Source organism: Amia ocellicauda, chromosome 16, assembly GCF_036373705.1.
Source record: "Amia ocellicauda isolate fAmiCal2 chromosome 16, fAmiCal2.hap1, whole genome shotgun sequence".
NCBI lineage: Eukaryota > Metazoa > Chordata > Actinopteri > Amiiformes > Amiidae > Amia > Amia ocellicauda.
The window spans coordinates 1,182,658-1,206,990 of NC_089865.1; the positions used below are offsets into that span (position 1 = coordinate 1,182,658).

The 24,333-nt window shown below is 45.6% G+C and overlaps 1 protein-coding gene across 1 annotated transcript in view; it reads right to left on the reverse strand.

The window, feature by feature from the left end:
* Positions 1–24,333, reverse strand: part of abca12 (ATP-binding cassette, sub-family A (ABC1), member 12) — a 62,934-nt gene that overhangs the window by 27,935 nt on the left and 10,666 nt on the right. Inside the window, exons 7-45 of the mRNA XM_066688441.1 lie at positions 23,156–23,335; positions 22,627–22,820; positions 21,622–21,740; positions 21,287–21,372; positions 20,863–21,021; positions 20,434–20,627; positions 20,132–20,262; positions 19,763–19,893; positions 19,218–19,361; positions 18,768–18,982; positions 18,230–18,360; positions 17,720–17,840; positions 14,956–17,610; positions 14,153–14,253; positions 13,967–14,040; positions 13,704–13,876; positions 12,880–12,971; positions 12,431–12,495; positions 12,070–12,257; positions 11,481–11,572; positions 11,032–11,096; positions 10,686–10,858; positions 9,264–9,355; positions 8,815–8,879; positions 8,469–8,641; positions 7,880–7,971; positions 7,431–7,495; positions 7,085–7,257; positions 5,663–5,754; positions 5,214–5,278; positions 4,868–5,040; positions 4,279–4,370; positions 3,830–3,894; positions 3,484–3,656; positions 2,895–2,986; positions 2,446–2,510; positions 2,100–2,272; positions 1,155–1,285; positions 926–1,068 (exon numbers count right to left, since the gene is read on the reverse strand). Of these exons, the coding sequence (XP_066544538.1) occupies positions 926–1,068; positions 1,155–1,285; positions 2,100–2,272; positions 2,446–2,510; positions 2,895–2,986; positions 3,484–3,656; positions 3,830–3,894; positions 4,279–4,370; positions 4,868–5,040; positions 5,214–5,278; positions 5,663–5,754; positions 7,085–7,257; positions 7,431–7,495; positions 7,880–7,971; positions 8,469–8,641; positions 8,815–8,879; positions 9,264–9,355; positions 10,686–10,858; positions 11,032–11,096; positions 11,481–11,572; positions 12,070–12,257; positions 12,431–12,495; positions 12,880–12,971; positions 13,704–13,876; positions 13,967–14,040; positions 14,153–14,253; positions 14,956–17,610; positions 17,720–17,840; positions 18,230–18,360; positions 18,768–18,982; positions 19,218–19,361; positions 19,763–19,893; positions 20,132–20,262; positions 20,434–20,627; positions 20,863–21,021; positions 21,287–21,372; positions 21,622–21,740; positions 22,627–22,820; positions 23,156–23,335 (7,407 nt within the window). The remainder of the gene's footprint in view (positions 1–925; positions 1,069–1,154; positions 1,286–2,099; positions 2,273–2,445; positions 2,511–2,894; positions 2,987–3,483; positions 3,657–3,829; positions 3,895–4,278; positions 4,371–4,867; positions 5,041–5,213; positions 5,279–5,662; positions 5,755–7,084; positions 7,258–7,430; positions 7,496–7,879; positions 7,972–8,468; positions 8,642–8,814; positions 8,880–9,263; positions 9,356–10,685; positions 10,859–11,031; positions 11,097–11,480; positions 11,573–12,069; positions 12,258–12,430; positions 12,496–12,879; positions 12,972–13,703; positions 13,877–13,966; positions 14,041–14,152; positions 14,254–14,955; positions 17,611–17,719; positions 17,841–18,229; positions 18,361–18,767; positions 18,983–19,217; positions 19,362–19,762; positions 19,894–20,131; positions 20,263–20,433; positions 20,628–20,862; positions 21,022–21,286; positions 21,373–21,621; positions 21,741–22,626; positions 22,821–23,155; positions 23,336–24,333) is intronic.

A 24,333-nucleotide genomic window follows, 5' to 3' on the forward strand; every position in this document is an offset into this window, starting at 1 on the left:
GATTTCTCCCTTCACTGACTAAATTACTGTTGTTATTGAGGAACTGGCCATTACGTTTCTTTAAAACCATAGAGACTGTTGGACCTCAACACCCCCAAACACTAACATGCGCTTAGAATATCACATGTATTCATTTCCCACAGGTGACTTCACATTCACTCCAGACATGTGACTGGATGTTACACAAGCAGGCTGCTTATACTAGGATGAATTGTGTCAAATGTCTTTACAGTTGATTCCTGGACACAGAGCACTCCTAGTTTCCATTCTCATTCTCACTAATCATTCTTAAGGCCGAGGCAGAAACAAACCCCCCAGACACCACGAGGGGCGGCTGATCTGGAACAGGGGCGCAGGACAACAAGGGGACAGAGTCCTCTGAAAGGACCGTGTCGGGGATGAACCCTTGCCAAGCTGGCACTGCAAACTGCTTCTCGGCCGCACCCAGTAGGTGCGGTTCATTCCTATAATGTAATTCGGAGCCGGTTGTTTCTATTTAAAGGTCAGAGTATTATCCCTCTAGGTGGGGCAGAAGGGTAAAGAGAATAAATGAAAAAAAAAAAGTCCTTAGATAAACCTATAGAAAACTCAAGGTATTTTTGGCAGCATTGTAAAAGATGTGTGTTAAAGGTAGAGATCTAGTGTGTTGCCCTCTACGTGTTGAGTAAGATGTTCACCGCTCTTCCAGGTCGAGTCTATCAAATTAGCAAAGTATAAACCTTTAAAATTGATAATATTAAAAGCCAGCATGCATGCTTTCAGGAATGTGCTGTGGCAGAACGTCCTGGATATCGGAAAAACTACAGAATCACGAGAATTGTCTTTCACACTGGACACAGCATAGGTGATTTTGTCGTTTTTCCACTATCCAGGAGGTAAGTGTTTAGTGTAAGGGTTTAGACTCAGGCCCTCCCAGCCTCCTCACCTCTCTGATGACTTGGACAGTGTTGAGCACGGCCTGAAGGACTAGCCCGGCCAACTCCGTGCAGTTCTGGCCAGAGGTGACCCGGCTCTGCTGAATCTCTGCTGTCAGGTTGTCCATTGCCTCCTTGACCTGGTCCATGAGCTCTGACAAAAGAGGAGCCATCTCGTTAGATGCAGTCCAGAGATAAACATCGTCCACGGTGTGTGTGTGTTTCCTGTGTTATCATTACCTGTTTCCAGATTGAAATGGTGAAGGAGAATGCTGGTCACTTCCTGTTCCATGGACAGGAAGCCCTGCAGCGTCTCCCAGGCCGGAGTGTCCCTCAGCATGGTCAACACTCTGTCCAGCAGCACCCGTACTCTGAGACACATGGAGAGCAAGCACACGGCATTACGGCACCCGGGCCGATACACTTACTCCGAAGGTCAGGGCAGATTATAAATCAACAAAACTATTCAGGCTTCAGTACTGGAATGGATGGTGAACTTCATAGTTATGATCCTGTCGTGTTCATTAGGGACAGGCTCCTTGGCTCGCTAATGAGTGTGATTTTCATTCCAGATATTCATGCATCTCACACTAGAAATATTTATGGCAAGAACAGCATTAATGAATTGAGCTCTAGGGATGAAGCAAAGTGAGCCGGCCAATCCTGCTCTAAGCATTTGGATCAGCCCTGGCATGCAGGCGATCCGGGAAAGCAAAGAAATACTAGGTGTGAACATGCAGTTGTGAAACAAACACATACTTACACTCCCACACATACATACAGGCACTGCGGTCTGCTGGAACCATTAGACACAGAATGAGTCCTTCATACTATAATTACACATTCCTGCACCCTACGAGATTACTGTGCTCGAATAACCACAAGTCCCAAAGCCCCTCGTCTTTGGAATAGTCTGCCGATTCGTATTAGATAATGTTACAGTATTGAGTCCTGTAAGTCTCAATCGAAGACTAATTTATATTCTATTGCTTATAATTGTTCTAAGAAGTTCTGTTATGTCTTGTTTAAAATTGTTAATGTTTGAAATTGTATTAAAAATTTTCTCAATGTAATGAACTTTGGTCAACGTGTTGTTTTTAAATGTGCTATACAAATAAATGTGATTGATTGATTGATTGATTGATGAAAGATTCTCCATGACATAAGCCTCACTCTGCTACTCACAATTGCCAGGGGTCTTGGACAGCAGCTCCAGTGAGGAGCTTCATGAGGATTGGGCCCAGCGAGTCAGGGAGGGCTGTCCAGGGCTGACTACCAGGGATGAGTGAGGACACATCATGGAGCAGCGTCTGCACCAGCTCACTCACGTTCTCAAGGGAGCCGTTAGATGTCAGCACCTGCCAACACAAGACACGCAGCTCCTTACTGAATCACAACGCAGCGCTCTCGCAAAACAACACAACCGAGTTACACCTTCACAGACAGCGCCCCAGAATCACAGGACTGATCCTCATCTGGGCGACTCCCCGTTTCTGTTGCTGCCTGGGCTGCGGCTCACACTGTTCCTCACCTCAATGAGTTTGACAATGTTGTCCTCCAGTCCAGGCTGACCAGACCACCAGGACCCATTGTATCCTGTTCAAGACACAAGGACACAGGAGAGGGATTCAATATACCAAGGTTGAGAAGATCAATGTCCAAAGACACAGCACCTGAACTGTCTGAACAACATGCAACTCATGTGTAATTACACCTGAACAACACACTGTAATTGAACTACCTTGCTAATAAACTGCAGATTTGTGTTGCTGTTGTTTTAAACACAGAAAGCTAAACATACACTGTCCAGGAATGATTTTTCTTACTTCATTAAGGTTTCAACCTGATTAAATATTTAAAAAGTATGGATAATGATTACAGTTTCACAACTGTAATATCTCACAACGTTTATTTCATCTATCAGAATCCATTAAAGCTGTTCATTGCTTCAATCTCTCTGTATCTCAGAACAATATTTACCTTGGCTCTGATTCATGAAAAGACTCAACAAGGTCTGAAAGTCACTCGAGTTTGATTCTCCAGTGTTGTTCTGCAGCAGCTCCTGAACAATCCTGAAAGAGTGTGAAATATGTGTCAATTTGATGGGAGCTTCCAACTCATCTGAATAAATACATAATTGAGAACTTAAAACACTGTAATGTAGTGCTAAGGGTTGCACTACTTGGCCGGCAGGCCAACACTACACCTCCCAGACACCCTGACAAGATTAATCATTATTTGGAAACACCTGACCCTCTGGATGTCACTGATTGGCTGACTTCCTACATAAAAGCAGGGAGTTGGAGTGGTGGAGTGGTGGAGTAGTCAGCATCAATGACAGTGTTGCCGTTGTCTCAGGGAACAATAGACTGAAATTGTAAGTTCATCTGAACAAGTTGCCTCCTCACCCCCAGGCTAAGTCTTAGACAGTCCTTGTCCTTTTACAAAAGTCTAAATTGCATTAGACTAGTCTAACTGTCAAATTAAGACTAGACTATTGGTTTACACTAGTCTAACGTAGTTTTAAGCAACCAACCCCAGCCTTGCCTCTGCTCACTCTGCTACTCACATTTGCCAGGGGTCTTGGACAGCAGCTCCAGTGAGAAGCTTCATGAGGATTGGGCCCAGCGAGTCAGGGAGGGCTGTCCAGGGCTGACTACCAGGGATGAGTGAGGACACATCGTGGAGCAGCGTCTGCACCAGCTCACTCACGTTCTCAAGGGAGCCGTTAGATGTCAGCACCTGCCAACACAAGACACGCAGCTCCTTACTGAATCACAACGCAGCGCTCTCGCACAACAACACAACCGAGTTACACCTTCACAGACAGCGCCCCAGAATCACAGGACTGATCCTCATCTGGGCGACTCCCCGTTTCTGTTGCTGCCTGGGCTGCGGCTCACACTGTTCCTCACCTCGATGAGTTTGACAATGTTGTCCTCCAGTCCAGGCTGACCAGACCACCAGGACCCATTGTATCCTGTTCAAGACACAAGGACACAGGAGAGGGATTCAATATACCAAGGTTGAGAAGATCAATGTCCAAAGACACAGCACCTGAACTGTCTGAACAATATGCAACTCATGTGTAATTACACCTGAACAACACACTGTAATTGAACTACCTTGCTAATAAACTGCAGATTTGTGTTGCTGTTGTTTTAAACACAGAAAGCTAAACAAACACTGTCCAGGAATGATTTTTCTTACTTCATTAAGGTTTCAACCTGATTAAATATTTAAAAAGTATGGATAATGATTACAGTTTCACAACTGTAATATCTCACAACGTTTATTTCATCCATCAGAATCCATTAAAGCTGTTCATTGCTTCAATCTCTCTGTATCTCAGAACAATATTTACCTTGGCTCTGATTCATGAAAAGACTCAACAAGGTCTGAAAGTCACTCGAGTTTGATTCTCCAGTGTTGTTCTGCAGCAGCTCCTGAACAATCCTGAAAGAGTGTGAAATATGTGTCAATTTGATGGGAGCTTCCAGCTCATCTGAATAAATACATAATTGAGAACTTAAAACACTGTAATGTAGTGCTAAGGGTTGCACTACTTGGCCGGCAGGCCAACACTACACCTCCCAGACACCCTGACAAGATTAATCATTATTTGGAAACACCTGACCCTCTGGATGTCACTGATTGGCTGACTTCCTGCATAAAAGCAGGGAGTTGGAGTGGTGGAGTGGTGGAGTAGTCAGCATCAATGACAGTGTTGCCGTTGTCTCAGGGAACAATAGACTGAAATTGTAAGTTCATCTGAACAAGTTGCCTCCTCACCCCCAGGCTAAGTCTTAGACAGTCCTTGTCCTTTTACAAAAGTCTAAATTGCATTAGACTAGTCTAACTGTCAAATTAAGACTAGACTATTGGTTTACACTAGTCTAACGTAGTTTTAAGCAACCAACCCCAGCCTTGCCTCTGCTCACTCTGCTACTCACATTTGCCAGGGGTCTTGGACAGCAGCTCCAGTGAGAAGCTTCATGAGGATTGGGCCCAGCGAGTCAGGGAGGGCTGTCCAGGGCTGACTACCAGGGATGAGTGAGGACACATCGTGGAGCAGCGTCTGCACCAGCTCACTCACGTTCTCAAGGGAGCCGTTAGATGTCAGCACCTGCCAACACAAGACACGCAGCTCCTTACTGAATCACAACGCAGCGCTCTCGCACAACAACACAACCGAGTTACACCTTCACAGACAGCGCCCCAGAATCACAGGACTGATCCTCATCTGGGCGACTCCCCGTTTCTGTTGCTGCCTGGGCTGCGGCTCACACTGTTCCTCACCTCGATGAGTTTGACAATGTTGTCCTCCAGTCCAGGCTGACCAGACCACCAGGACCCATTGTATCCTGTTCAAGACACAAGGACACAGGAGAGGGATTCAATATACCAAGGTTGAGAAGATCAATGTCCAAAGACACAGCACCTGAACTGTCTGGACATTATGCAACTCATGTGTAATTACACCTGAACAACACACTGTAATTGAACTACCTTGCTAATAAACTGCAGATTTGTGTTGCTGTTGTTTTAAACACAGAAAGCTAAACATACACTGTCCAGGAATGATTTTTCTTACTTCATTAAGGTTTCAACCTGATTAAATATTTAAAAAGTATGGATAATGATTACAGTTTCACAACTGTAATATCTCACAACGTTTATTTCATCTATCAGAATCCATTAAAGCTGTTCATTGCTTCAATCTCTCTGTATCTCAGAACAATATTTACCTTGGCTCTGATTCATGAAAAGACTCAACAAGGTCTGAAAGTCACTCGAGTTTGATTCTCCAGTGTTGTTCTGCAGCAGCTCCTGAACAATCCTGAAAGAGTGTGAAATATGTGTCAATTTGATGGGAGCTTCCGGCTCATCTGAATAAATACATAATTGAGAACTTAAAACACAAGTAACCTACTACTGATGGGGGTGACAGGAGGTTTGTTCACATAGCCTTGTGATTCCACACACATGCACACACACACAAACGCATACACACACGCACACGCACTAGTACACACACGGACACACACACACACACACAAACACACATGCACACGCACACGCAAACATGCACACGCACTAGCACGCACACATCGGTTGCAATTTGCTGAACCATCCACCCCCAGCAAGAGATGGAGCAAGTTCATCATCTCTGGACAGTGACAGTGATGTGGCGTCTCATGGCTCTGCACTGTGACACCTGACCTGAATGATGTCATTCTCCACAGAAGATCACATGGAGCTACAGTAGGAACCGGTCTGGGGCCGGAACCATCAACTTAGACTAAGTCCTAGTCTTAGTACAATTATAACTCATACTAACAACAGGCACTCCATTTAAACACTTCCATAACACAGATCTTCCTTACACTGGTGTGACTTTGTCAGTCACACAATGCATTCTGGGAACTTTAATACACTTGGAAAAAAAAAAACATGGCGGATACTTCTCTAAAATTGCGATGATACCAGGTCACACTAACTGAGAATCAATGCATCTAGGGACATTTTCTGAATCTTCCACTGATGTACTCAAACACAAGGTGTGGGATAAAACAACAGAAAAGTTTAAAGCGTCAACCCACGTTGTGTGGAGTCTGTAAAAGACGTGCTAAAACAATGGAAGACTCAGCTCAAACAAATATTTAATGGAAAACATCTGCGTATTGGAGGTGGACCTCCCTCAAAATGTAAATGGACCACAGGATTGGTTATTTTCATCATTAGGGAGGAGTCTCATTGATTTGGGGTATTGCTCATGTGCGGGAGGGCGGAGCGTGTGTGAGCCAATGAGGGGCTCCGCCTGTCAGCATCAATGACAAGTGTGAGACACTGGGAGGAGTCAGTATCAGATAGTGTGTAGCTGTAGTCTTAGGCAACCAGTTTCCATTGAAATATAGACTAAATTCTCAGTTAGCTTCAGGTGTGGTCAGAGCCCCCCAAATCAGGATTCGAACCATGCACCACTGGCGCTCCTCTGAGCTCCGCACCACAGCGACTCCAAACTAGAGTGTTAAGCTTGCTACACCAAATAACCAGGTCTTCAAATGCAGGAGACTAAACGCTGTCCTGACTTCACCAAGGAGTTAGGTCACTTACTCATCTACCAAATGAGCCCCATTACACTTGCCTCTGCTCACTCTGCTACTCACATTTGCCAGGGGTCTTGGACAGCAGCTCCAGTGAGAAGCTTCATGAGGATTGGGCCCAGCGAGTCAGGGAGGGCTGTCCAGGGCTGACTACCAGGGATGAGTGAGGACACATCGTGGAGCAGCGTCTGCACCAGCTCACTCACGTTCTCAAGGGAGCCGTTAGATGTCAGCACCTGCCAACACAAGACACGCAGCTCCTTACTGAATCACAACGCAGCGCTCTCGCACAACAACACAACCGAGTTACACCTTCACAGACAGCGCCCCAGAATCACAGGACTGATCCTCATCTGGGCGACTCCCCGTTTCTGTTGCTGCCTGGGCTGCGGCTCACACTGTTCCTCACCTCGATGAGTTTGACAATGTTGTCCTCCAGTCCAGGCTGACCAGACCACCAGGACCCATTGTATCCTGTTCAAGACACAAGGACACAGGAGAGGGATTCAATATACCAAGGTTGAGAAGATCAATGTCCAAAGACACAGCACCTGAACTGTCTGGACATTATGCAACTCATGTGTAATTACACCTGAACAACACACTGTAATTGAACTACCTTGCTAATAAACTGCAGATTTGTGTTGCTGTTGTTTTAAACACAGAAAGCTAAACATACACTGTCCAGGAATGATTTTTCTTACTTCATTAAGGTTTCAACCTGATTAAATATTTAAAAAGTATGGATAATGATTACAGTTTCACAACTGTAATATCTCACAACGTTTATTTCATCTATCAGAATCCATTAAAGCTGTTCATTGCTTCAATCTCTCTGTATCTCAGAACAATATTTACCTTGGCTCTGATTCATGAAAAGACTCAACAAGGTCTGAAAGTCACTCGAGTTTGATTCTCCAGTGTTGTTCTGCAGCAGCTCCTGAACAATCCTGAAAGAGTGTGAAATATGTGTCAATTTGATGGGAGCTTCCAACTCATCTGAATAAATACATAATTGAGAACTTAAAACACTGTAATGTAGTGCTAAGGGTTGCACTACTTGGCCGGCAGGCCAACACTACACCTCCCAGACACCCTGACAAGATTAATCATTATTTGGAAACACCTGACCCTCTGGATGTCACTGATTGGCTGACTTCCTGCATAAAAGCAGGGAGTTGGAGTGGTGGAGTGGTGGAGTAGTCAGCATCAATGACAGTGTTGCCGTTGTCTCAGGGAACAATAGACTGAAATTGTAAGTTCATCTGAACAAGTTGCCTCCTCACCCCCAGGCTAAGTCTTAGACAGTCCTTGTCCTTTTACAAAAGTCTAAATTGCATTAGACTAGTCTAACTGTCAAATTAAGACTAGACTATTGGTTTACACTAGTCTAACGTAGTTTTAAGCAACCAACCCCAGCCTTGCCTCTGCTCACTCTGCTACTCACATTTGCCAGGGGTCTTGGACAGCAGCTCCAGTGAGGAGCTTCATGAGGATTGGGCCCAGCGAGTCAGGGAGGGCTGTCCAGGGCTGACTACCAGGGATGAGTGAGGACACATCGTGGAGCAGCGTCTGCACCAGCTCACTCACGTTCTCAAAGGAGCCGTTAGATGTCAGCACCTGCCAACACAAGACACGCAGCTCCTTACTGAATCACAACGCAGCGCTCTCGCACAACAACACAACCGAGTTACACCTTCACAGACAGCGCCCCAGAATCACAGGACTGATCCTCATCTGGGCGACTCCCCGTTTCTGTTGCTGCCTGGGCTGCGGCTCACACTGTTCCTCACCTCAATGAGTTTGACAATGTTGTCCTCCAGTCCAGGCTGACCAGACCACCAGGACCCATTGTATCCTGTTCAAGACACAAGGACACAGGAGAGGGATTCAATATACCAAGGTTGAGAAGATCAATGTCCAAAGACACAGCACCTGAACTGTCTGGACATTATGCAACTCATGTGTAATTACACCTGAACAACACACTGTAATTGAACTACCTTGCTAATAAACTGCAGATTTGTGTTGCTGTTGTTTTAAACACAGAAAGCTAAACATACACTGTCCAGGAATGATTTTTCTTACTTCATTAAGGTTTCAACCTGATTAAATATTTAAAAAGTATGGATAATGATTACAGTTTCACAACTGTAATACCTCACAACGTTTATTTCATCTATCAGAATCCATTAAAGCTGTTCATTGCTTCAATCTCTCTGTATCTCAGAACAATATTTACCTTGGCTCTGATTCATGAAAAGACTCAACAAGGTCTGAAAGTCACTCGAGTTTGATTCTCCAGTGTTGTTCTGCAGCAGCTCCTGAACAATCCTGAAAGAGTGTGAAATATGTGTCAATTTGATGGGAGCTTCCAACTCATCTGAATAAATACATAATTGAGAACTTAAAACACAAGTAACCTACTACTGATGGGGGTGACAGGAGGTTTGTTCACATAGCCTTGTGATTCCACACACATGCACACACACACAAACGCATACACACACGCACACGCACTAGTACACACACGCACACACACACACACACACAAACACACATGCACACGCACACGCAAACATGCACACGCACTAGCACGCACACATCGGTTGCAATTTGCTGAACCATCCACCCCCAGCAAGAGATGGAGCAAGTTCATCATCTCTGGACAGTGACAGTGATGTGGCGTCTCATGGCTCTGCACTGTGACACCTGACCTGAATGATGTCATTCTCCACAGAAGATCACATGGAGCTACAGTAGGAACCGGTCTGGGGCCGGAACCATCAACTTAGACTAAGTCCTAGTCTTAGTACAATTATAACTCATACTAACAACAGGCACTCCATTTAAACACTTCCATAACACAGATCTTCCTTACACTGGTGTGACTTTGTCAGTCACACAATGCATTCTGGGAACTTTAATACACTTGGAAAAAAAAAAACATGGCGGATACTTCTCTAAAATTGCGATGATACCAGGTCACACTAACTGAGAATCAATGCATCTAGGGACATTTTCTGAATCTTCCACTGATGTACTCAAACACAAGGTGTGGGATAAAACAACAGAAAAGTTTAAAGTGTCAACCCACGTTGTGTGGAGTTTGTAAAAGACGTGCTAAAACAATGGAAGACTCAGCTCAAACAAATATTTAATGGAAAACATCTGCGTATTGGAGGTGGACCTCCCTCAAAATGTAAATGGACCACAGGATTGGTTATTTTCATCATTAGGGAGGAGTCTCATTGATTTGGGGTATTGCTCATGTGCGGGAGGGCGGAGCGTGTGTGAGCCAATGAGGGGCTCCGCCTGTCAGCATCAATGACAAGTGTGAGACACTGGGAGGAGTCAGTATCAGATAGTGTGTAGCTGTAGTCTTAGGCAACCAGTTTCCATTGAAATATAGACTAAATTCTCAGTTAGCTTCAGGTGTGGTCAGAGCCCCCCAAATCAGGATTCGAACCATGCACCACTGGCGCTCCTCTGAGCTCCGCACCACAGCGACTCCAAACTAGAGTGTTAAGCTTGCTACACCAAATAACCAGGTCTTCAAATGCAGGAGACTAAACGCTGTCCTGACTTCACCAAGGAGTTAGGTCACTTACTCATCTACCAAATGAGCCCCATTACACTTGCCTCTGCTCACTCTGCTACTCACATTTGCCAGGGGTCTTGGACAGCAGCTCCAGTGAGAAGCTTCATGAGGATTGGGCCCAGCGAGTCAGGGAGGGCTGTCCAGGGCTGACTACCAGGGATGAGTGAGGACACATCGTGGAGCAGCGTCTGCACCAGCTCACTCACGTTCTCAAGGGAGCCGTTAGATGTCAGCACCTGCCAACACAAGACACGCAGCTCCTTACTGAATCACAACGCAGCGCTCTCGCACAACAACACAACCGAGTTACACCTTCACAGACAGCGCCCCAGAATCACAGGACTGATCCTCATCTGGGCGACTCCCCGTTTCTGTTGCTGCCTGGGCTGCGGCTCACACTGTTCCTCACCTCGATGAGTTTGACAATGTTGTCCTCCAGTCCAGGCTGACCAGACCACCAGGACCCATTGTATCCTGTTCAAGACACAAGGACACAGGAGAGGGATTCAATATACCAAGGTTGAGAAGATCAATGTCCAAAGACACAGCACCTTAACTGTCTGGACATTATGCAACTCATGTGTAATTACACCTGAACAACACACTGTAATTGAACTACCTTGCTAATAAACTGCAGATTTGTGTTGCTGTTGTTTTAAACACAGAAAGCTAAACATACACTGTCCAGGAATGATTTTTCTTACTTCATTAAGGTTTCAACCTGATTAAATATTTAAAAAGTATGGATAATGATTACAGTTTCACAACTGTAATATCTCACAACGTTTATTTCATCTATCAGAATCCATTAAAGCTGTTCATTGCTTCAATCTCTCTGTATCTCAGAACAATATTTACCTTGGCTCTGATTCATGAAAAGACTCAACAAGGTCTGAAAGTCACTCGAGTTTGATTCTCCAGTGTTGTTCTGCAGCAGCTCCTGAACAATCCTGAAAGAGTGTGAAATATGTGTCAATTTGATGGGAGCTTCCAGCTCATCTGAATAAATACATAATTGAGAACTTAAAACACTGTAATGTAGTGCTAAGGGTTGCACTACTTGGCCGGCAGGCCAACACTACACCTCCCAGACACCCTGACAAGATTAATCATTATTTGGAAACACCTGACCCTCTGGATGTCACTGATTGGCTGACTTCCTGCATAAAAGCAGGGAGTTGGAGTGGTGGAGTGGTGGAGTAGTCAGCATCAATGACAGTGTTGCCGTTGTCTCAGGGAACAATAGACTGAAATTGTAAGTTCATCTGAACAAGTTGCCTCCTCACCCCCAGGCTAAGTCTTAGACAGTCCTTGTCCTTTTACAAAAGTCTAAATTGCATTAGACTAGTCTAACTGTCAAATTAAGACTAGACTATTGGTTTACACTAGTCTAACGTAGTTTTAAGCAACCAACCCCAGCCTTGCCTCTGCTCACTCTGCTACTCACATTTGCCAGGGGTCTTGGACAGCAGCTCCAGTGAGGAGCTTCATGAGGATTGGGCCCAGCGAGTCAGGGAGGGCTGTCCAGGGCTGTCCACTCCAGGGCTGACTACCAGGGATGAGTGAGGACACATCGTGGAGCAGCGTCTGCACAAGCTCACTCACGTTCTCAAGGGAGCCGTTAGATGTCAGCACCTGCCAACACAAGACACGCAGCTCCTTACTGAATCACAACGCAGCGCTCTCGCACAACAACACAACCGAGTTACACCTTCACAGACAGCGCCCCAGAATCACAGGACTGATCCTCATCTGGGCGACTCCCCGTTTCTGTTGCTGCCTGGGCTGCGGCTCACACTGTTCCTCACCTCGATGAGTTTGACAATGTTGTCCTCCAGTCCAGGCTGACCAGACCACCAGGACCCATTGTATCCTGTTCAAGACACAAGGACACAGGAGAGGGATTCAATATACCAAGGTTGAGAAGATCAATGTCCAAAGACACAGCACCTGAACTGTCTGAACAATATGCAACTCATGTGTAATTACACCTGAACAACACACTGTAATTGAACTACCTTGCTAATAAACTGCAGATTTGTGTTGCTGTTGTTTTAAACACAGAAAGCTAAACATACACTGTCCAGGAATGATTTTTCTTACTTCATTAAGGTTTCAACCTGATTAAATATTTAAAAAGTATGGATAATGATTACAGTTTCACAACTGTAATACCTCACAACGTTTATTTCATCTATCAGAATCCATTAAAGCTGTTCATTGCTTCAATCTCTCTGTATCTCAGAACAATATTTACCTTGGCTCTGATTCATGAAAAGACTCAACAAGGTCTGAAAGTCACTCGAGTTTGATTCTCCAGTGTTGTTCTGCAGCAGCTCCTGAACAATCCTGAAAGAGTGTGAAATATGTGTCAATTTGATGGGAGCTTCCAACTCATCTGAATAAATACATAATTGAGAACTTAAAACACAAGTAACCTACTACTGATGGGGGTGACAGGAGGTTTGTTCACATAGCCTTGTGATTCCACACACATGCACACACACACAAACGCATACACACACGCACACGCACTAGTACACACACGCACACACACACACACACACATACACAAACACACATGCACACGCAAACATGCACACGCACTAGCACGCACACATCGGTTGCAATTTGCTGAACCATACATAATTGAGAACTTAAAACACTGTAATGTAGTGCTAAGGGTTGCACTACTTGGCCGGCAGGCCAACACTACACCTCCCAGACACCCTGACAAGATTAATCATTATTTGGAAACACCTGACCCTCTGGATGTCACTGATTGGCTGACTTCCTGCATAAAAGCAGGGAGTTGGAGTGGTGGAGTGGTGGAGTAGTCAGCATCAATGACAGTGTTACCGTTGTCTCAGGGAACAATAGACTGAAATTGTAAGTTCATCTTAACAAGTTGCCTCCTCACCCCCAGGCTAAGTCTTAGACAGTCCTTGTCCTTTTACAAAAGTCTAAATTGCATTAGACTAGTCTAACTGTCAAATTGAGACTAGACTATTGGTTTACACTAGTCTAACGTAGTTTTAAGCAACCAACCCCAGCCTTGCCTCTGCTCACTCTGCAACTCACATTTGCCAGGGGTCTTGGACAGCAGCTCCAGTGAGGAGCTTCATGAGGATTGGGCCCAGCGAGTCAGGGAGGGCTGTCCAGGGCTGACTACCAGGGATGAGTGAGGACACATCGTGGAGCAGCGTCTGCACCAGCTCACTCACGTTCTCAAGGGAGCCGTTAGATGTCAGCACCTGCCAACACAACACGCAGCTCCTTACTGTCAGTCACAAATACAGTATCAAGACCAGGATCAGATGCTTGGAATTTTGCGGGATTTTTACCTCAATGATTTTGAGAATGTTGGAGACATTCACAGGAATCTGAGTCTCTCCAGTCCCCCAGGAATCATTGTTCCCTGTTTTTAAAAAAATGTCTGTTTTGTATGGTGCAAAATGAATGCAATAAATCAGAAATAAATCAGTTAATTTGTTTTTTCCTCATTGTTTCCCACAACAATGTTTTTTTACCTTGGCTCCAACCCAGGATAAGACCCACTACATTTTGAAGGGTGGTCTCGTTAAATGATCGTGTCGTGTCTGGTGGATAGACGTGCAGCAACTCATAAATGCTGAAAAAAATTCAACAGGAAGAAACAATTACATATAATGTTTAGCCGGCAAATGGCCAAGCAAAGCAGAACTCTGAAAAGTCTCTGCGCAGGTCCACGTGCATTCATTTCCTTTTCCTCGTGGACAGTGCCCTAAATTACCAAGCTTGTACAGGTTATTCTTGAACATCGTGGTAGTTACGTTCTTTGAAATCACCGTAAATTAAAATTCGTTTTTGGAAACAAATATTCCCATAGAATCCCATGTAAATGTCCAGGTTATGTTCTTGGTATATCAAACAAGTATACAATACCATTACAACGTTTATGTAAAACACCAAATAGATTGCTTAACTTTTTACAAACAAAATGATTTCTCATTTCTCAACAATCTGAGAACTAAAGTTGAAAGAAACAAAAGACATGGAGGTCTAAATTAACTGAATGAAGATGGCAGTTTTGGAGTATGAATTGCTCTGCATTCCTGAATATGTTGCTCCATGCTACTAGGACTCATGTGTTATCATGACTTTGGCTGCACGTTATTCAGGATCATGGGTTGTAAAGTATAAACCATGTTCTGGCAAAACCGTGGACTACCTGAACTCTCTGACACATTCGTTATTATTTTAACCCAACCTCCTTTGCATTTGGTGCCGGTCAGCCAGTCGTAATATCTAACCATTAAATAGACTTGCAAACTGCCAACCACATGGGACTCACATCTGATTCCAGACATTGGAGGGGTCAGCTTCAGAGATGGTCTTGAAATAAATCCTGACTCCCTGCAAAACGTGGAGCAGGACTGACGAGGCTGATTGTGGAGCCGAATGAGACGAGGTGGCGAGGGTCACAGAGTCCTGCAGCACCTTCAGCAAATCACTGACAACAGACTCAGGAATGGGCCAGGGAGACCCACTGGTGAAGTTTAACAGTACTTCGTCCAGTTCCAGAATGGTTTGAAAAAGGCGTGTGTAGCTGAGCTGCCCTTCACCGTTGCTTTCCAGCACCAGTCCACTGAGCGTCTGAGAGACATCAATGATCACCTCAATGTACTCTCTCTGATCACCAGGGAGAAACAACGCCACGGCCCTGATCACCTCTTCAATGGCTGTCAACTGGGAGGAGAAGTTGGAGGAGGTCTCGTTCCAGAATAAAACACTGGAGACTGCAGAGGTGAACTGGGTGTTTCTAATCCACAAATGAGCAGCGCTGTAAAAACCCTTGATGCCTTGCAGTGAGTCTGTAATGACCTGAAGTGAGTGCTGGTCCATGTCCTGAGATAAGACTCCCTGAGTAGCCTGAGCCAGGTCTGTTAGTAATTGCAGCTGTGGTAGCAACACATCACTGACGAACTGTATGACGGTTCTCAGGTCTGATTCGTCAAAAGGGGGTTGGATGGACTGAACTAATTCTTGGGTCATATTCAGTTCAGAGCCAATGCTGTCCGAGAACTGAATGGTTGAAAGGGTTTCAGCTAAAGCCAGCTGTGACACTCTGTAGAAGGGGTACAGGCTCTCAGAGATGTTGCTGTAGGCTGTTAGGTTGTCCAGTTCTTTGAGGTACCACTCTGTTATTTCAAAGTACACTCTCACATATCCCATGTCAGGATTGTGAAGGTAATTGTTTATCTCCGTGTAGGGGAAAGTGCTGTTCAGTAGCAGCTGGAATAAGTCTTGCACTAATTGCATTCCAGTGTCAGAGTCGTGCGGGTTTTCAACACTTTGCTGCTGCAGATTTGATGTGATCTTCCACAGCAAATCAGTAAGTGAATCGGCAAAAGTTCTGATCCAGTGGACCTCAGATTCATTCTGTAATGTGAACAAAGTTAAACCATACACACCTTCCAGATCACTTAACTGGCAGCCTGTATTGTCAAGTTCTCCCCACCACACCTGCACCATGGATTGGATGACAAAAAATGTATCCTTGCTTTCTTTAAGGACAGGTATTTCTTTGAGAAAACCTGCCACATTGTCTGTGAGCTCCAAAGTGTGGCACAGTGGGCTGGCATGGGTGAGATTAGCACACTCCTCAATGCTGATAAAGCTGCTGATTTGTGTTACCAGCTGGGTTAAGTTGGAAGCGCCCATCAAATTCACCACCTTATTGAGCTCTGGTAGGTTGAGTTCTGAGGTATTCAGCGCCTGCTGTAGGTTACTCAAGCAAAAACTTGGTGTTCTCGCCACTTTCTCCAGAAAGCGGAGAGTCTCGAGGATTGTCAGGCTTATGGAGGATGGTGTGGCAGTGGACTCATCCCAAGGAAGAAGCAAGGAAATCAAATCTGCAACTACGGTGTTGGAAACTGCTCTTTCCTGCTTGCTGCTGAAGAATAAATCCTGGACTCTCAGGGCTTGGTCACGCACAGTTGCTAGGCTCCTGTACTCCACCTCTTGGAAAGATTGTGCGACATCTGTCAGGATTCCCACCGCCTCAGAGATGAGGGCCAGGCAGCTGTCTTTGCTCTGGGTGCAGAAGGTCAATGTCTCAGTCAGATTCTCAAAGTGACTTGTAATGTTCACAGGCAGCAGCAAAGAGAAATACTGCAGGATGTTCTGGACTGCACTGTGATTGGTTGGTTGACTAAGAGTCTCTATGGCCATTGGAGAAAGGAGAGGAAGAACTTCCAAAGCCAGCTGACGGAGATCCGATCCAAGCAGCATGGAGAGGCCGCTGTTGACACGCACATAGGGGCCGAGGATGAGGAGGTCTTGGTGCCGACTCACAGCTGAGGAGAGGAAGCTTAGCAGCTGTCCAAGGTAGCCGTCCAGCAGGACGTGTGGATTTTCTTGAGCTTTGGCCACTTTCTGGAAGACCTCCAAGATCCTCGCCACACGCTCAAAGACGTCGGACCCATTCTGGCTAGACTGCAAGAAAGGAGAGATGGCCTGGTCCAAGAAGACGAACTGGGTCAGGTCCAGGGAGTGGGAGTATTTGAGTAGGATCTCCCCCATGCTGAAGGACAGGGGCAGTGACAGGTTGCCCTCATTTAAAAGCCAGTGTATAGTCAGCAAATCCAGTTCTTCAACCCTGCGCTGGTTCATTGACCAGTCAAGAAAACTCGAGTGCAGGTACTTGCTGTTCAGGGTGTCTTGTAAAATGCTGGCTACTATGTGGGAGATGTTAGTCTGCCCCTCTGTCCATATGACTTGCAGGGGCATGAGGCTGAAGTTCTCCAGGAGGTTCTGGGCGAGAGCCAGCGGGAGGCTGCTGTTGATCTGCTCCAGTGAGGGGATGTTGGACCCAACCTGCAGGTAATTTTCATCCAGAATAATAAGGCTCCCGAAGAGGCTCTTATACAGATCATTTTCGAGGGGCAGCTGCAGTGCAAAGTTTTTCAAACTTTCATGAACAAGGGCCACAGTTCCTTGAAGCAACCTAAAAATAAACAAAAGAAGAATACAATTTAAATTAATTAATTTAGTAGCTTTCAATTTTTCAAAGTCTGTGTTTGTTTTCATATAGTTTTTTGGTTTGTTATCTTTACCTCATAAGTGATGTTTCATTTTGGGATATTTCACTAGCCACGGATATTACCAATGGGATAAACTCTCCCCAGGTGAAGTTTGTGTGACACACGAAAACAACATCAGAGTTGACGTATGTGCCTAAAATTAAACAGGTAAACACAAAAAGAAGAAGAAATTATAACAACAAAAAGGCTAGTATTATAGCCTGGATTGTCAAGAGAATTACAATAAGAAACAGAGCTGTCTGCAATTCAGGTGTGCAGTTGTGTAATGATATTGCACACTGCTGTCTGCACATGAGCAGTAAAACAGCAGCAATTAGCCCCGTTACCTCCCTGTCTTTCTACCCCTCCCCCCGGAACAAACCAAAAGTAACACAATAAATATGATATATATAAATGTATTCATTCAAGGTTCAACCGTTTCGATTATTTTATTAAACTATTTTAATTTCTTCCCCTTGTGTTGTCTTTTTTCCCTTCACTTAAATTCACTATAAACCCATGATGTCCATGGCGTTGACTCACAGTTGGGCAGGTCTGTGGTGCTGGGCTGGTAGGTGAGGACCCAGTAGGCGGCGTGGAGGTACGGCTGCAGTGAGGGCCACAGCGGGCTCTGCTCCACCGCCTCCCCTTCGGTCAAGGCAATCTCAACAAGCCTGTGGAGAAGACAGTCATCACCCCAAACACACGGCAGAGCAGCTCTGATTTCCATTTGTCTTTTTGTATATCTATATTTTTTTACTTAGGTTAAAAATAAATAAATACATTTGATTACTCTTATAAATCCTTTTATCATTTTTTGGCCAAAGATTGTAATCATTCCTGTAGAGATGTTTTTAATGTTCTGCTGTTCCAACACAACCAGAACATTCAAAGGCAAACTAAACGACCACAACACTCTTCAGAGCTCAATAAGTTTTTTGTTATGTCTGCGGAGGTTTGGATGGATCTTACTGAGAGAGGGAGAACATGGGGTGAGTCTCCCCACGTTAATATTCAAGCTCTGTGCAACACAGCCCTGTACAGAAACAGCACCATCCTGCTGTGAGCTCCAGGGTCTGACCTGTGTGTGAGGATGTCCGTCCAGTTCACAGTGATGTTGGAGGCGAGGAGGGACCAGGCTGTCCAGTAGTCTGGACCCAGGTGTTGAGAGACCGAGCTGAGGGCCATTCTGTACTGCATGTAGGAGCTGCTCAGAGCCTCCCACTCTGCCAGCAAATAGGGGGCCGACACCTCCAGCGTCTGGGTCCCGTTGATCACAGCCACCAGCAGGGCCTGCTGCAGGGAAGAGGGGGATGGCTCTGAGATGGAGAACCTGGTAGAATATTCTAAAGCATGTTCTTTTGCTGCCATAATGGTAATGTAACTTTGTGCATGAATCTGTCACAAGGACATTACTCCTCTAGGCTTGGAAGAGCAAACACATTCTCCAACACCAACACTGATCAGTGAGCCAGCTGTGCACAAGTGCAGCCCTTTACAGCAAGACGAAGGGGCAAAGGGGCTCTCCTACCTGGTCCGCTTGTGAGCTAAGAGAGGTGTTGTTAGGGCAGAAGAGGGAGGCCCCATCCTGCTGCCCTGGGAAGAGCTGGGTAAAGAGCCAAGCCCAGGGGCTCACAAGATCCGCGCATGAGTTTTGCTGCCCCATCAGGGACGCCTGTGGAAACAGACGAGTCAGAACAACAGACTCACAGACTGTGTCTTCTGATGTGCCCATTGGGATTACAAACATGACTACACAAGAAGGTTAAGACTGTTAAGAACACAAATTCAACCCCGTAACAAGAGTTGATTTCAATCTTTGTCTTCCTCAAATCACACCTCAGACACGCCTCTCATTTTGCTAAAGATTTACAGGATGCAGAATAAAATGCAAAAGGACAAAGACACACAATGTATCCTGTTGGCCCTTTCAGGTCAGGTTACTGATGCGATGAAAAGACACGTATAACCAACGTCACACACAGCCTGGAAAACATATGGTAAAAAGGTTCTGAGTCATGGAGTCATCGTCATTGTCAGAAGGGCCAGAGAGAACAGGGCATGACTGAGTCGCACCTTCATGATGGTTTCAGTTGTTGAGTTAGCAACGTCCTCGACCCAAGCGGCAGCGAAGGACTCGTTCCTCAGCAGGGACTGCAGGAGGCTCTGAAGTCCGGTGGAGAAATATTCTGTCTGCTTTATCATCTCTGAGGGTAAAAACAAGGTGAGGTCTAGATGAGACAAGATTTACAATAGTTTCAAAGGTTTTTAATGTATTACTATTCTTTTTTTATTATTATTATTATGTAATTCTTAGCAGACACCCTTGCTCAGTTGAATTGTTTAATCGGGTTTTGATCAGGTTCTGAACACACACATCCTCTTCTACTGAACACACTGAGGGGGCAATAGCTCTCTATCTATTTAACTCCAGGAGCCCATTACCTGTCTGGGTGTTCAGCTGCTTTGTGTAGACCTGCATTAAGGCCAGACCAACCATGAGGACTCTGTTGACCACGGGCCAGCCGGGCAGCTCTCTCCAGGTGTCCAGCACGGAGGAGCCCAGAGCCAGGTACCTGCAACACACACACACAGCATGAGCTGGTTTTCTGCGGCACTCGTATTATCTGCCCTGCAACCCTTCTTGAGCCAACTGGGCTCCTCATCCGCTTCAGTACAAATCCCAGTTTAGATGTAAATACTGTTTTGTGTGTGTGTGAGTGTGTGGAGATGGGCTGGGTGCGTACAGGTTTTCCGAGCTGGTCTGGTTGAGGGACAGCAGGATGCTCTCGTTGATCGCTGTGACCCAGCTCTTGAGGAGATGCTCAGATGTCTGGAGGTTCTGGTTGGCGGGGAGTTGGGAGCGCGCAATGTTGTCCACCGCCTGAAAGATGAAGTTCACGTCGGAGTTGGAGACGCCCCGAGTCCACACCAGGTACACCTGCACAAGAGAGGGGCACAGGGCTTGGATCATACAAAGCACAAATTGAGGCTTGCAAAGTGACAATTCAATCAACTTTACTTACAGTATATAATCTGTATAATTGGATATGTGATAAACTTCATATAAACCCTTGGAAAGGAGTTCATTAAGTGGCCCTCTGCAAAGACATAACGCCACAAGAGTCCTGTCCACACAAACATGCACAATATCAGCGCAGCCCCCAGCTCAGTACCTGTTCTGCCACCTTGCGCTGGCTGATCCTGTCGAACACTGCCTGGAGTCCACTGCTGTTACACAAACCATCAAACTCGCCGGCGCTGGGGGAGCCCGGAGCATTCACAGTCCCGCAGATGTAGGCGCTGAAGGAGTTGTAGTCAGCCAGGACGAGAGCCTTCACACAGAGAGGACATGTCAGTCATGCGTTTGAACCCGTGGCCCCACAATGGCAGCTGAGCACCAAACTGAAACTCTGGGTTCGTGCCTGATAATCACAAAGTAACACGTAACTGGAAATGCAACTCATATTGACTCAGGGAACAACATAGTCCGTAGAGTGCGATGCCTGGCAAGAAATACAGATTCAAATGGTGGACAGCGGGCTAATATAGGCAAGGTATTTAATGTGTGAATGAATACTGTGTCAGAGGGAGACCTACCTGGTCTAAGGGAACCCGGACAGAGTCCAGCGGATCTCCAGAACGGGTCGGTGTGGAGGTGACATCTCTCAGAGCAATGTAGGAATCTGCAAATAACACACAGCAGAACAAAGCGGTGAGCCGAAATGCGATCAATTATCACGTCACACTGGGAAAACTGGTACGATGACCTGAATCTGCCTGGACTGCGGAGAGAGTGTCACTGGAATACTGAGTATTATTTTTAAGCTTCTTAGAATGCGTGATGGGGATCGAGGGCTGGGTGTGAGGTGCGCCCTGCAGGACATGACCCCACAGTCACACTCAGAGGAGGTGTTTCACACAAGAGAATATACCTTTGCCTGGCCAGCTGGCAATGTACTCCAGAAACGAAACCGTTTGATTGAAGGTGGGATTCACGGAGGATAAAGAACCGCCCAACTGCGGGAAACTGCTCTGAACGTCATTTAGGACTCTACAGAAAAGAGGTGAACAAAAGTTATTGAGTTTCATTATTCACGTCAGACACAATGCAGATCTGCAAAACTTTTAGGTCACCTGTACTGGAGTCAGGTTACATTAAAAAAACTCTCTCTCTCTCACACACACACACACACACACACACACACACACACTCAAAATTCAAATTTCAAATTCACTCTCTCACACACACACTCTCTCTCTCTCTCTCTCTCTCTCTCTCTCTCTCTCTCACACACACATACAGCCTCCCACCAACACACAGATCATGTTTGCTTGCACAATAAGAGTTTCCTCCCAGGTGTGCTATTGCATTCTTATTGCAACACAATAGAAGAGAATGAAGAAAGAAAGGAAAATATATTAAACTACTGCAATTGCTTTGGTTATGCCGGAACTAAAAGACGAAACACACAGACGACAACACAGAAAACATAGAGACAACAACACAGACAACACACAGACAACAAGACATACATATAATCTTCTTCACAGATATAATGCACATACATCTATCTATCTATCTATCTCTATGTATGTATGTATTTATAATTTAAACATTTCTTTACACTGAAATTACTTTTGTATCTGCAACACAAGAAAACAAAGAACAAAGGGCAGAATATATATGACATCACCATTGTCTTAAACCAGAACCACCCCAAACCCTGGCCTCTGTGGCCCATTCCACAGCCGACTCCCTATTCGATGTCCTCCTGCCCACAACATACATGTATGTCTCTTATGTCTCATATGTTTCTCATTAGAAGAACGTGTAGAGAATGGGCTCTTTTCTGTGTGTGTGTTTGTGTGTGTGTGTGTGTGTGTGTGTGTGCGTGTGTTTAGCAGTCCCAGAGCCTGGGCCGGCCCCCTGGTTTCACCTCTGGATGTTGTGCAGAACATCGAGACTCTGGTTCAGGCCTTGCTCTGTGCTGGTGGCCTGGAAGATCACAGGCAGTCCCAGGAACCCATTCCACAGAGCGTCCTCCTGCTGCAGATGTCTGAACAGCACCAGAACCTGACCAATGGTGGACATCACCTCGGTTGGGTTCTTCAGCACCATCTCGGTCAGGATCTGTGGATTCGCCATTGTGGTTTTAAATTGTTGTACTGTCATTATCATCATCATCATCAAAACTGACATGTTATTCATGGCACTGGGATAAGTGGAACCAGTGGAATCATTAACAAGGCTCTCGTCCACTGAGTTCAGAGAAGACAGGAGGGACATCTTGAGCAGAAACCATGATAAGAATGGCGTTTTGGCGTTTTATTACTGGAAATCGTTGGAGATGCAGCTTCCCCGCCACCTAAATAACTGCACAACGTAATAAACCAAATTCCAACTACTGGCCATGAACTCATGCATGAAACCTTTGCCCCAGGCCCCAAGTCTGACCCCTTGCCCACCTGGTTGAGAGTCTCGAGGCCGGCCTCCAGCAGGGTGCCGTTGGACAGGCAGAAGTTGAGCAGGCTGTTGGTCAGCAAGGTGACGGTGCCGTTGGGCTGCACGCCGCTGATCAGAGGCACCGTGTAGTTACACAGGAAGCTCTTCAGCAACACCGCCGACTCCAGTATCTCCGTCACGTCCTGTGATGGGAAAGAGAGTGAGAGAGAGAGAGAGAGAGAGAAAGAGGGGAGGGAGGTGAAGAAAACCGTGTGGTAGTATTTTATGAGGGACATGGATGTTTATCTAGTCTGACTTTTTCAGCCTGTTCCCCGGTAGTGTTATTAATTGCTGATTAATTGAATAACTGGTGGTACAGAGGGCCTGCGCTGGCAGGAGGGACCCGTATGTACCGTGGCATCTCCCTGTGCCCGTTACTGGACAAACAAAATTGCGTCCTATGTTTCCAAACACTGGTTGACTACAGACAGAAACAGATGGAAAAACAAACAAAGATCACCCTTGTTTGTGTCTGATATTCCTACAATAGGGGTGTAACCGAAGTGTTATTTATAGTCAAGCTTATCTATAGGATTTAGGTGGCATGGAGACTCATTTGGAATTGTTTAAATTGAAATGTAATTGCCATAACGATGTAACTCAATATGTAGTCAGACGTGGTCAGCGTGGGTTACACAGTGGGTATTCAGTACTTGTGTTATGAATAGGGTTGCCATTTTTAGCAAAGGTAAGTAAGGGACAATTTAATCCTAGGGAGGACCGGGGGCATGATTCATTCTTTAGAACATAAGAACATAAGACCATAAGAAAGTGTCCAATGGGGCGAATGGCCTCCTCTCCATCGTGCTCGTTTGGTGTCCATTAATAACTAAGTGATCAAGGATCCTATCCCGTCTGTTTTTGAATGTTCCCAAATTGTCTCTTCAGCCACATCGCTGGGGAGTTTGTTCAGATTGTGACGCCTCTCTGTGTGTCTCCTGTTTTCTGTCTTGAATGCCTTGAAGCCCAATTTCCATTTGTGTCCCCGGGTGCGTGTGTCCCTGCTGATCTGGAAAAGCTCCTCTGGTTTGATGTGGTCGATGCCTTTCATGATTTTGAAGACTTGGATCAAGTCCCCACGTAGTCTCCTCTGTTCCAGGGTGAAAAGGTTCAGTTCCTCAGTCTCTCAGTAGGACATTCC